Source organism: Heteronotia binoei, unplaced genomic scaffold (assembly GCF_032191835.1).
Source record: "Heteronotia binoei isolate CCM8104 ecotype False Entrance Well unplaced genomic scaffold, APGP_CSIRO_Hbin_v1 ptg000878l, whole genome shotgun sequence".
In the NCBI taxonomy this organism is placed as follows: Eukaryota; Metazoa; Chordata; class Lepidosauria; order Squamata; family Gekkonidae; genus Heteronotia; species Heteronotia binoei.
Genome location: NW_026800116.1, coordinates 86,863 through 100,679, shown reverse-complemented (window position 1 = coordinate 100,679; position 13,817 = coordinate 86,863). Strand labels below are relative to the sequence as shown.

General features: G+C 52.5%; 1 protein-coding gene across 1 annotated transcript in view; it reads right to left on the bottom strand.

The window, feature by feature from the left end:
• The window catches only part of LOC132590849 (collagen alpha-2(XI) chain-like), a gene marked incomplete at its 5' end in the record, with an annotated part of 95,169 nt that continues 81,352 nt past the window's right edge, over nt 1-13,817 (bottom strand). Inside the window, 3 exon segments of the mRNA XM_060263781.1 lie at nt 1-160; nt 2,851-3,090; nt 11,976-12,047. Coding sequence (XP_060119764.1) covers nt 14-160; nt 2,851-3,090; nt 11,976-12,047 — 459 coding nt within the window.

Sequence of the window (13,817 nt, the reverse complement as noted above, 5' to 3'; positions counted from 1 at the left end):
GAGGGACTCCGTTCTAGCCGAGGAAACACACGGGCCCCACTTTGAACCCGAACCGCTGGCCGGGCTCCCCAAAGTCCGTCACCCGCACGTCCAGCAGGGGGAGCTGCTCCACGCGGGGCGTGTTCACCTCCAGCACTGTCTTGTCCGAACCTTTCCGCATCTGTTCGGGGAGAAGGGGAGACAAGGGAAGACGCCGTTCAGTGTTGGAAGGGGGTTGGGTTGGGGGTTCTGGGGGGCGACAGTCGGCGAAAGCGTAAACTCCGAGTTGGGATAGGAATCCTTGGGCGAATTCTTAGCCTGTGGCACGAGAGGATCCTCCCGGATCAACCAGCTCCAAATTCTTCCTGTCTCTTTGCAACTTAGCTCTCTTCTCCCCACCCCACCACCTGCCCTGCCCACGGCTTCTCTCCCAAGCAGTGTTCCCTCTCAGCTGCAGAGTCTTGTCAGCAAAACCTCTACTTGGTGAGCTGCTGGCATTCAAGTCGTGAGCTGCTGCATAAAGGAGGGTGCTGTGGGGTCCTCCTCCCTAAGCTAAGACAAAAACGTGCGAGGTGGAGGCTACAAATCTGTGAGCTAGCTCATGCTAAGAAGAGGACTGCAGATTTACACCCCGCCTTTCTCCCTGAATCAGAGTCTCAGAGCGGCTCACAATCGCCTTTGTCTCCTTCCCCACAACAGACACCCTGTGAGGCGGGTGGGGCTGAAAAGGCCCTCACAGCAGCTGCCCTTTCAAGGACAACCTCTGCCAGAGCTATGGCTGACCCAAGGCCATTCCAGCAGGTGCAAATGAAGGACTGGGGAATACAACCCGGTTCTCCCAGATAAGAGAACTCTGGCTGACCTAAGGCCATTCCAGCAGCTGCAAGTGCAGGAGTGGGGAATCCAATCCGGTTCTCCCAGATAAGAGAGCTATGGCTGACCCAAGGCCATTCCAGCAGCTGCAAGTGGAGGAGTGGGGAATCAAACCCGGTTCTCCCAGATAAGAGATCTATGGCTGACCTAAGGCCATTCCAGCAGCTGCAAGTGCAGGAGTGGGGAATCCAATCCGGTTCTCCCAGATAAGAGAGCTATGGCTGACCCAAGGCCATTCCAGCAGTTGCAAGTGGAGGAGTGGGGAATCGAACCCGGTTCTCCCAGATAAGAGATCTATGGCTGACCCAAGGCCATTCCAGCAGTCGCAAGTGGAGGAGGGGGGAATCCAACCCGGTTCTCCCAGATAAGAGAGCTATGGCCGACCCAAGGCCATTCCAGCAGTTGCAAGTGGAGGAGTGGGGAATCAAACCCGGTTCTCCCAGATAAGAGAGCTATGGCTGACCCAAGGCCATTCCAGCAGTTGCAAGTGGAGGAGTGGGGAATCCAACCCGGTTCTCCCAGATAAGAGAGCTATGGCTGACCCAAGGCCATTCCAGCAGTTGCAAGTGGAGGAGTGGGGAATCCAACCCGGTTCTCCCAGATAAGAGAGCTATGGCTGACCCAAGGCCATTCCAGCAGTTGCAAGTGGAGGAGTGGGGAATCCAACCCGGTTCTCCCAGATAAGAGAGCTATGGCTGACCCAAGGCCATTCCAGCAGTTGCAAGTGGAGGAGTGGGGAATCCAACCCGGTTCTCCCAGATAAGAGAGCTATGGCTGACCCAAGGCCATTCCAGCAGCTGCAAGTGGAGGAGTGGGGAATCAAACCCGGTTCTCCCAGATAAGAGAGCTCTGGCTGACCCAAGGCCATTCCAGCAGCTGCAAGTGGAGGAGTGGGGAATCAAATCCGGTTCTCCCAGATAAGGGAGCTATGGCTGACCCAAGGCCATTCCAGCAGCTGCAAGTGGAGGAGTGGGGAATCAAACCCCGGTTCTCCCAGCTAAGAGAGCTCTGGCTGACCCAAGGCCATACCTGCAGCTGCATGCGGAGGAGTGGGGAATCAAACCCGGTTCTCCCAGATAAGAGAGCTCTGGCTGACCCAAGGCCATTCCAGCAGCTGCAAGTGGAGGAGTGGGGAATCAAACCCGGTTCTCCCAGATAAGAGAGCTCTGGCTGACCCAAGGCCATTCCAGCAGGTGCAAGGGGAGGAGTGGGGAATCAAACCCGGTTCTCCCAGATAAGAGAGCTCTGGCTGACCCAAGGCCATTCCAGCAGCTGCAAGTGGAGGAGTGGGGAATCAAACCCGGTTCTCCCAGATAAGAGAGCTATGGCTGACCCAAGGCCATTCCAGCAGCTGCAAGTGGAGGAGTGGGGAATCAAACCCGGTTCTCCCAGATAAGAGAGCTCTGGCTGACCCAAGGCCATTCCAGCAGCTGCAAGTGGAGGAGTGGGGAATCAAACCCTGTTCTCCCAGATAAGAGAGCTCTGGCTGACCCAAGGCCATTCCAGCAGGTGCAAGTGGAGGAGTGGGGAATCAAACCCGGTTCTCCCAGATAAGAGAGCTCTGGCTGACCCAAGGCCATTCCAGCAGGTGCAAGTGGAGGAGGGGGGAATCAAACCCGGTTCTCCCAGATGAGAGAGCTCTGGCTGACCCAAGGCCATTCCAGCAGCTGCAAGTGGAGGAGTGGGGAATCAAACCCGGTTCTCCCAGATGAGAGAGCTATGGCTGACCCAAGGCCATTCCAGCAGGTGCAAGTGGAGGAGTGGGGAATCAAACCCGGTTCTCCCAGATAAGAGAGCTATGGCTGACCCAAGGCCACTCCAGAAGCTGCAAGCGGAGGAGTGGGGAATCAAACCCAGTTCTCCCAGATAAGAGTCCACCCACTTCACCACGACACCAAACTAGCTCAGCTTAGAGGGAACACTGCTCCCCAGTGGCTCTCCCTCCCCTTCCAGTGGGCCCAGGACTAACCCCTCCTCCTCCCCTGTTCCGGGACTCACCGCGCAGCCGTCAGCCAGGGCCTTGATGTAGGGGCTGTTGTCGTAGCTCATGTCCTCCTCGTTGGCGCCCAGGAAGCGGAGGGCATGCTGGTAGCCCCAGGGGGCTGTGCCGCGGCTATGCCATGCCACCGAACGCTGGCAGTGGTAGGTGAAGCTCTGCCGAGCTGAGACGCTGAGCAGCCGCAGGAATGTCAGCTGGACGATGCCCAGGGGGTTGCCGTCGGCATCCACGTAGGAGAACTAGAGAGGGGAAAGCCGGATTGGAAGGGCTTTGTGATTCATGTTCCCCAACCAACTGCTGCCCTCCGCCCGGTCCCCTTCCACCTTTGCTGGCCCGCTCTGGGCCACTAAATTCCCCAGGGAGTACTGCATTTGGGAACCCAAAAACTCCTCTCAATCCCTGGGCCAAGGAAGGGCAGGCTGAGTTCCACCAAGGCCAGGGCCTTCTCCGTGGCAGCCCCGGTGCTGTGGAACACCCTCCCGGAAGCTATTAGGGCCCTGCGGGACATAAGAACATACGAGAAGCCCTGCTGGATCAGGCCAGTGGCCCCTCCAGTCCAACACTCTGTGTCACATAAGAACATAAGAGAAGCCCTGTTGGATCAGGCCCTTGGCCCCTCCAGTCCAACACTCTGTGTCACATAAGAACATGAGAGAAGCCCTGTTGGATCAGGCCATTGGCCCCTCCAGTCCAACACTCTGTGTCACATAAGAACATAAGAGAAGCCCTGTTGGATCAGGCCATTGGCCCCTCCAGTCCAACACTCTGTGTCACATAAGAGAAGTCCTGTTGGATCAGGCCAATCACCCATCCAGTCCAACACTCTGTGTCCCATAAAAACATAAGAGAAGCCCTGTTGGATCAGTCCAGTCGCCCATCCAGTCCAACACTCTGTGTCACATAAGAACATAAGAGAAGCCATGTTGGATCAGGCCAATCGCCCCTCCAGTCCAACACTCTGAGTCACATAAAAACATAAGAGAAGCCATGTTGGATCAGGCCAATCGCCCATCCAGTCCAACACTCTGTGTCACATAAAAACATAAGAGAAGCCCTGTTGGATCAGTCCAATCGCCCATCCAGTCCAACACTCTGTGTCACATAAGAACATAAGAGAAGCCATGTTGGATCAGGCCAGTGGTCCCTCCAGTCCAACACTCTGTGTCACATAAAAACATAAGAGAAGCCCTGTTGGATCAGTTCAATCGCCCATCCAGTCCAACACTCTGTGTCACATAAGAACATAAGAGAAGCCATGTTGGATCAGGCCAATGGCCCATCCAGTCCAACACTCTGTGTCACATAAAAACATAAGAGAAGCCCTGTTGGATCAGTCCAATCGCCGATCCAGTCCAACACTCTGAGTCACATAAAAACATAAGAGAAGCCATGTTGGATCAGGCCAATCGCCCATCCAGTCCAACACTCTGAGTCACATAAGAACATAAGAGAAGCCATGTTGGATCAGGCCAATGGCCCATCCAGTCCAACACTCTGTGTCACATAAAAACATAAGAGAAGCCCTGTTGGATCAGTCCAATCGCCCATCCAGTCCAACACTCTGTGTCACATAAGAACATAAGAGAAGCCATGTTGGATCAGGCCAATGGCCCATCCAGTCCAACACTCTGTGTCACATAAAAACATAAGAGAAGCCCTGTTGGATCAGTCCAATCGCCCATCCAGTCCAACACTCTGAGTCACATAAAAACATAAGAGAAGCCATGTTGGATCAGGCCAATCGCCCATCCAGTCCAACACTCTGTGTCACATAAAAACATAAGAGAAGCCCTGTTGGATCAGTCCAATCGCCCATCCAGTCCAACACTCTGTGTCACATAAAAACATAAGAGAAGCCATGTTGGATCAGTCCAATCGCCCATCCAGTCCAACACTCTGTGTCACATAAAAACATAAGAGAAGCCCTGTTGGATCAGTCCAATCGCCCATCCAGTCCAACACTCTGAGTCACATAAAAACATAAGAGAAGCCATGTTGGATCAGGCCAATCGCCCATCCAGTCCAACACTCTGTGTCACATAAAAACATAAGAGAAGCCCTGTTGGATCAGTCCAATCGCCCATCCAGTCCAACACTCTGTGTCACATAAAAACATAAGAGAAGCCCTGTTGGATCAGTCCAATCGCCCATCCAGTCCAACACTCTGTGTCACATAAAAACATAAGAGAAGCCCTGTTGGATCAGTCCAATCGCCCATCCAGTCCAACACTCTGTGTCACATAAAAACATAAGAGAAGCCCTGTTGGATCAGTCCAATCGCCCATCCAGTCCAACACTCTGTGTCACATAAGAACATAAGAGAAGCCATGTTGGATCAGGCCAGTGGTCCCTCCAGTCCAACACTCTGAGTCACATAAAAACATAAGAGAAGCCATGTTGGATCAGGCCAGTGGTCCCTCCAGTCCAACACTCTGTGTCACATAAGAACAGAAGAGAAGCCCTGTTGGATCAGGCCAAAGGCCCATCCAGTCCAACACTCTGTGTCACATAAGAACATAAGAGAAGCCATGTTGGATCAGGCCAGTGGTCCCTCCAGTCCAACACTCTGAGTCACATAAAAACATAAGAGAAGCCATGTTGGATCAGGCCAGTGGTCCCTCCAGTCCAACACTCTGTGTCACATAAGAACAGAAGAGAAGCCCTGTTGGATCAGGCCAAAGGCCCATCCAGTCCAACACTCTGAGTCACATAAAAACATAAGAGAAGCCATGTTGGATCAGGCCAATCGCCCATCCAGTCCAACACTCTGTGTCACATAAAAACATAAGAGAAGCCCTGTTGGATCAGTCCAATCGCCCATCCAGTCCAACACTCTGTGTCACATAAAAACATAAGAGAAGCCCTGTTGGATCAGTCCAATCGCCCATCCAGTCCAACACTCTGTGTCACATAAAAACATAAGAGAAGCCCTGTTGGATCAGTCCAATCGCCCATCCAGTCCAACACTCTGTGTCACATAAAAACATAAAAGAAGCCCTGTTGGATCAGTCCAATCGCCCATCCAGTCCAACACTCTGTGTCACATAAAAACATAAGAGAAGCCCTGTTGGATCAGTCCAATCGCCCATCCAGTCCAACACTCTGTGTCACATAAGAACATAAGAGAAGCCATGTTGGATCAGGCCAGTGGTCCCTCCAGTCCAACACTCTGAGTCACATAAAAACATAAGAGAAGCCATGTTGGATCAGGCCAGTGGTCCCTCCAGTCCAACACTCTGTGTCACATAAGAACAGAAGAGAAGCCCTGTTGGATCAGGCCAAAGGCCCATCCAGTCCAACACTCTGTGTCACATAAGAACATAAGAGAAGCCATGTTGGATCAGGCCAGTGGTCCCTCCAGTCCAACACTCTGAGTCACATAAAAACATAAGAGAAGCCATGTTGGATCAGGCCAGTGGTCCCTCCAGTCCAACACTCTGTGTCACATAAGAACAGAAGAGAAGCCCTGTTGGATCAGGCCAAAGGCCCATCCAGTCCAACACTCTGTGTCACATAAGAACATAAGAGAAGCCATGTTGGATCAGGCCAGTGGTCCCTCCAGTCCAACACTCTGAGTCACATAAAAACATAAGAGAAGCCATGTTGGATCAGGCCAGTGGTCCCTCCAGTCCAACACTCTGTGTCACATAAGAACAGAAGAGAAGCCCTGTTGGATCAGGCCAAAGGCCCATCCAGTCCAACACTCTGTGTCACACAGTGGCCAAATTTTTATATATATATACACACACACACACACACACTGTGGCTAATAGCCACTGATGGACCTCTGCTCCATATTTTTATCTAACCCCTTCTTGAAGATGGCTATACTTGTGGCCGCCACCACCTCCTGTGGCAGTGAATTCCACATGTTAATCACCCTTTGGGTGAAGAAGTACTTCCTTTTATCCGTTCTAACCCAACTGCTCAGCAATTTCATTGAATGCCCACGAGTTCTTGTATTGTGAGAAAGGGAGAAAAGTACTTCTTTCTCTACTTTCTCCATCCCACGCATAATCTAGGGACCTACGGATCTGACTGCTGCCTACCAGCAATTGTAACATCACCTCTCAGGCCCCCCTCCCGCCCTCGTGGGACCCCTCTGGGTCTTTCTGGGCCACTGAACCCGCCCTTCCTTCCTCCCCTAGGCTGCGGTGGAACCCGCTGACTCGCTAGCTGTCGTAGTTCAACGAATCCTCCATGGTCAGAGGCAGTATACCCTAAGCCAGGGGTGGCCAAAATTGCTTAACGTAAGAGCCGCGCAGAATAAACATTGGATCGTTTGGGAGCTGCAAGACACGAACAAATATTGCACACCTGTCTTTATCAGAACTCTTAATCCTTTTTTTGCACAGGAAGATAAAATACACGTGTGCCCTTTAGACCATGACCATGCTAGAAGAACATGCTAAAAAAAACAAAAGCTGGGACTATCAGTACTCACAAGACCAGCGTAGGGCAGGGGTGACCAACGGTAGCTCTCCAGATGTTTTTTTGCCTACAACTCCCATCAGCCCCAGCCGTTGGCCACGCTGGCTGGGGCTGATGGGAGTTGTAGGCAAAAAAAACCATCTGGAGACCTACCGTTTGCCACCCCTGCCATAGGGAATTGTTTTTTTTGGCATCAGAGGGAGAAGGAAACACTCATGTACGATATAAATCACTGGCCACTGTTTGCATCATTGTGCATCTCTCTTTGCCTTGACACCAAGGTTAGTAAATAAGAAGACGACGACTTTGTATTTATATCCCGCTCTATACTCTGAATCTCAGAGTCTCAGAGCAGTCACAATCTCCTCTGACTTCCCACCCCCCCCCCCCACAACAAACACCCTGTGAGGCGGGTGGTGCTGAGAGAGCTCTCCCAGAAGCTGCCCTTTCAAGGACAGAGTCTCAGAGCTGCCTACAATCTCCTTTCCCTTCCTCCCCCACAACAGACACCCTGTGAGGTGAGTGAGGCTGAGAGGGCTCTCCCAGAAGCTGCCCTTTCAAGGACAGAGTCTCAGAGCGGCCTACAATCTCCTTTCCCTTCCTCCCCTACAACAGACAGCCTGTGAGGTGGGTGGGTCTGAAAGGGCTCTCACAGCAGCTGCCCTTTCAAGGACAGAGGCTCAGAGCAGCCTACAATCTCCTATATCTTCTCCCCGCCACAACAGACACCCTGTGAGGTGGGTGGGGCTGAGAGGGCTCAGAGCGGCCTACAATCTCCTTTATCTTCTCCCCCCCACAACAGACACCCTGTGAGGTGGGTGGGGCTGAGAGGGCTCTCACAGCAGCTGCCCTTTCAAGGACAGAGGCTCAGAGCGGCCTACAATCTCCTTTATCTTCTCCCCCCCCCACAACAGACACCCTGTGAGGTGGGTGGGGCTGAGTAGGCTCTCACAGCAGCTGCCCTTGCAAGGACAGCTTCTATGAAAGCTATGGCTGACCCCAAGGCCATCTCAGCAGGTGCAAGTGGAGGAGTGGAAATGCAGCTCCTACAACAGCTATGAAACTAAGGGGGGGGAAGCCCCCCTCCCCTCACTAATTCCGTCCCCTCCTTCCAGTGGCTCCCTTGTTCTCTCTTTCCCTTCTCTAGGTCTTCTGGTGACATTTGTGGTAGAAGAGAAGAGCTTGAAAACCTTCCTGTTCCACCACCCCCCCTCCGCCTTTCCTGCTTCACACAGGGTGGAAATAGTGAGTCAGCAATCAGAGGCCGACTGAGGTCCCAATGCTAAGCAGGCTTACTTGAGAGTAAGCCTGCATTAAGTTCCTCCTTGACCTCTGGGAGCAGCACAATACGTATGAAAGGGCCACATGTGGCTCCTAAGCCACAGTTTGGCCACCCCTGCCCTAAGCCTAAAACAGAAGCCAAACGGTGGGATGGGAAGGCGAAGGACTGCTGTTTTGAATCCGTGATCTTTTTTTGCATTTGGCTCTGACTCCGGGTAGCTCAGGCTAGCTGGATCTCATCAGATTTTGGAAGCTAAGCAGCGATGGCTCTGGATTGTATAAGGATGGGAGACCTCCAAGGAAAACCACGAGTATGCCGCAAGAGGTGGGGGCAGCTACAAGCGAAGAGAGCTTCAAGAGGGGATTGGATAAACATCTGGGGCAGGTGTCCATCAGTGGCTCTTAGCCACAGAGTATTGATGGAGCTCTCTGTCTGGGGCAGTGATGCTCTGTATTTTTGTGCTTTGTGGGGGGGCACAGTGGGAGGGCTTCTAGTGTCCTGGCCCCACTGATGGACCTCCTGATGGCACCTGTTTTTTTTTGGCTCCTGTGTGACACAGAGTGTTGGACTGAATGGGCCACAGGCCTGATCCAACATGGCTTCTCTTATGTTCTTATGTGACCCAGAGTGTTGGACTGGAGGGGCCATTGGCCTGATCCAACATGGCTTCTCTTATGTTATGTGACACAGAGTGTTGGACTGGAGGGGCCACTGGCCTGATCCAACATGGCTTCTCTTATGTTCTTATGTGACTCAGAGTGTTGGACTGGAGGGGCCATTGGCCTGATCCAACATGGCTTCTTTTATGTTCTTATGTGACACAGAGTGTTGGACTGGAGGGGCCATTGGCCTGATCCAACATGGCTTCTCTTATGTTCTTATGTGACCCAGAGTGTTGGACTGGATGGGCCACTGGCCTGATCCAACATGGCTTCTCTTCTGTTCTTATGTCTGGGACAGTGATGCTCTGTATTCTTGGTGATTGGGGGAGGGGGCACAGTGGAAGGGCTTCTAGTGTCCTGGCCCCACTGATGGACCTCCTGATGGCACCTGTTTTTTTTGGCTCCTGTGTGACACAGAGTGTTGGACTGAATGGGCCACAGGCCTGATCCAACATGGCTTCTCTTATGTTCTTATGTGACCCAGAGTGTTGGACTGGATGGGCCACTGGCCTGATCCAACATGGCTTCTCTTATGTTCTTATGTGACCCAGAGTGTTGGACTGGATGGGCCACTGGCCTGATCCAACATGGCTTCTCTTATGTTCTTATGTGACACAGAGTGTTGGACTGAATGGGCCACAGGCCTGATCCAACATAGCTTCTCTTATGTTCTTATGTGACACAGAGGGTTGGACTGGAGGGGCCACTGGCCTGATCCAACATGGCTTGTCTTATGTTCTTATGTGACACAGAGTGTTGGACTGCATGGGCCACTGGCCTGATCCAACATGGCTTCTCTTATGTTCTTATGTGACACAGAGTGTTGGACTGGAGGGGCCACTGGCCTGATCCAACATGGCTTCTCTTATGTTCTTATGTGACACAGAGTGTTGGACTGGATGGGCCACTGGCCTGATCCAACATGGCTTCTCTTATGTTCTTATGTGACACAGAGTGTTGGACTGGATGGGCCACTGGCCTGATCCAACATGGCTTCTCTTATGTTCTTATGTGACACAGAGTGTTGGACTGGATGGGCCATTGGCCTGATCCAACATGGCTTCTCTCATGTTCTTATGTCTGGGGCAGTGATGCTCTGTATTCTTGGTGCTTCCGGAGGGGCAACAGTGGGAAGGCTTCTAGTGTCCTGGCCCCACTGATGGACCTCCTGATGGCACTTGGGGATTTTTTTGGCCACTGTGTGACACGGAGTGTTGGACTGGATGGGCCACTGGCCTGATCCAACATGGCTTCTCTTCTGTTCTTATACCTCTGAATCCCTGGTGCTCAGCATTTCCCTGGGCGTGTAAGAAAAGGCCACAAGAAATAAGGACCGATTCAGCCCTTCCCGCCCCCTTTCCCATGATCTGCCCAAGTTCACAGAATCAGATGACCATCTAGCCTCTGTTCAAGAACCTCCAAAGATGGAGAGCTCGCCACCTCCTGAGGAAGTCCGTTCCACTGAGGAACCGCTCTGTCTGGAAGTCTTTGCTAATGTTTAGTGGAATCACAGAATCATAGAGTTGGAGGGCACCTCCGGGGTCCTCTCACTCAAATCTCTGCACAATGCAGGAAATTCACAACTACCTCTTCCTGATCCACATTCCCCCCACAACAGACACCCTGTGAGGTGGGTGGGGCTGAGAGAGCTCTCACAGCAGCTGCCCTTTCAAGGACAGAGGCTCAGAGCGGCCTACAATCTCCTTTCCCTTCCTCCCCCACAACAGACACCCTGTGAGGTGGGTGGGGCTGAGAGGGCACTCACAGCAGCTGCCCTTTCAAGGACAGAGGCTCAGAGCGGCCTACAATCTCCTTTCCCTTCCTCCCCCACAACAGACACCCTGTGAGGTGGGTGGGGCTGAGAGAGCCCTCACAGCAGCTGCCCTTTCAAGGACAGAGGCTCAGAGCGGCCTACAATCTCCTTTCCCTTCCTCCCCCACAACAGACACCCTGTGAGGTGGGTGGGGCTGAGAGGGCACTCCCACAGCTGCCCTTTCAAGGACAGAGGCTCAGAGCGGCCTACAATCTCCTTTCCCTTCCTCCCCCACAGCAGACACCCTGTGAGGTGGGTGGGGCTGAGAGAGCCCTCACAGCAGCTGCCCTTTCAAGGACAGAGGCTCAGAGCGGCCTACAATCTCCTTTCCCTTCTCCCCACAACAGACACCCTGTGAGGTGGGTGGGGCTGAGAGGGCACTCACAGCAGCTGCCCTTTCAAGGACAGAGTCTCAGAGCGGCCTACAATCTCCTTTCCCTTCCTCCCCCACAACAGACACCCTGTGAGGTGGGTGGGTCTGAGAGGGCACTCACAGCAGCTGCCCTTTCAAGGACAGAGGCTCAGAGCGGCCTACAATCTCCTTTCCCTTCCTCCCCCACAACAGACACCCTAGGAGGTGGGTGGGGCTGAGAGGGCTGTCACAGCAGCTGCCGTTCAAGGACAGAGGCTCAGAGCGGGCCTACAATCTCCTTTCCCTTCCTCCCCCACAACAGACACCCTGTGAGGTGGGTGGGGCTGAGAGGGCTCTCACAGCAGCTGCCCTTTCAAGGACAGAGTCTCAGAGCGGCCTTCAATCTCCTATATCTTCTCTCCCCCCACAACAGACACCCTGTGAGGTGGGTGGGACTGAGAGGCTCTCCCAGATGCTGCCCTTTCAAGGACAACCTCTGCCAAAGCTATGGCTAACCCAAGACCATTCCAGCAGCTGCAAGTACCCTTTGCTTGCTTGCTGGCTCTTGCCCACAGACTCCCCACTCACCTTGCTGCCTTCCGGAACTGGCTGAACCAACTCGGGGGGGTCTCGTGGTCCCACGTGGACATCTTCACCTGTGAGGAGGGGGAGAGAGAGAAAACGAAGGCAAGCTAAGAAGAGGCCTCACTTGGCGACTGGAAAGGAGGGCAGGACCAGGAGAGAAAGTCAGGGGCGAGGGAAAAATACTAATCAATGTTTCTTAGGGCTGCTGCATTTCAACTCGTTAATGTGTTTTTATTTGTGGGAAATATTTATATCCTCACCACTCAAGAACAACATATGAACATATGAAGCTGCCTTATACTGAATCAGACCCTTGGTCCATCAAAGTCAGTATTGTCTTCTCAGACTGGCAGCGGCTCTCCAGGGTCTCCAGCTGAGGTTTTTCACGCCTGTTTGCCTGGACCCTTTTTTAGAGATGCCAGGGATTGAACTGGACCTTCTGCTTCCCAAGCAGATGCTCTACCACTGAGCCACTGTCCCTCCCAAGAAAAATTCAATCAATACGATTCAAATACCTCTTTTTTAAGAAAAAAAATTGGCCGCCTGAAAACATGCAGTTAATGGGGGCAGCAGATTTTTAAAACCGCTGTCTCAATCAAACAGTGCCAGTGTCCGTGGGCATCCTCTCAGAAAAGGGGACATTCCCGCCCAACGCCCCCCCCCCCATGTGCAGAAGGCAGGCCTGCTCTGAGCCCAGGACTGGCTTCAAAGGGATCATTTAGAAAAGGATCCTCGAGTTCGAAGGGACCTCATGGGTCATCTATTCCAACCCCTGCACAATGCAGGAAACCCACAAACTCCTCCCCTAAATTCACAGGATCTTTATCACTGTCAGATGGCCATCTAGCCTCTGTTGAAAAACTTCCAAGGAAGGAGAGCCCACCCCCTACCAAGGAGGAAGCCTTTTCCACTGAAGAACCACTCTAATGGTCAGGAATCCTAGAGTTGGAAGGAACCTTGAGGGTCATCTAGCCCAACCCCCTGCACAGTGCAGGAAACTCACAAACACCTCCCCCTAAATTCACAGGATCCTCATTGCTGCCAGATGGCCATCTAGCCTCTGTTGAAAAACCTCCAAGGAAGGAGAGCCCACCACCTCCCAAGGAGGAAGCCTGTTCCACTGAGGAATCGCTCTAACGGTCAGGAAGTTCTTCCTGATGTTGAGTCGGAACTCTTTTGATTTAATTCAACCCATTGGTTCTGGTCCTACCTTCTGGGGCCACAGAAAACAATTCCACACAATCCTCTATAGGACAGCCCTTCAAGGACTTGAAGACGGTGATCCTATCACCTCTCAGCCGCCTCCTCTCCAGGCTAAACATCCCCAGCTCCTTCAACCTTTCCTCACAGGACTTGGTCCTCCAGACCCTCAACATCTTTGTCACCCTCTCTGGACCCCTTCCAGCTTGTCTAGATCCTTCTTAAATGTGGTGCCCAAAACTGGACACAAGACTCCAGGTGAGGCCTTGCCAGAGCAGAGGAAAGCGATACCATCACATCACGTGATCTGGACACTAGACTTCTGTTGATACAGCCCAAAATTGCATTTGCCTTTTTAGCCACCGCATCACACTGTGGACTCATGTTCAGCGTATGGTCCACCAAGACCCCTGATCCTTTTCACACAGACTACTGCTAAGACAAGTCTCCCCATCCTATAGCCATGCATTGGATTTTTCCTACCTAAATGCAGAACTTTACATTTATCCCGTTAAAATTCATTTATTGATTTTAGCCCAGTTTTCCAGCCTGTCAAGGTCATCCTGTATCCTGTTTCTGTCTTCTTCTGTGCTTGCAACCCCTCCCAATTTAGTATCATCTGCAAATTTAATAAGCATTCC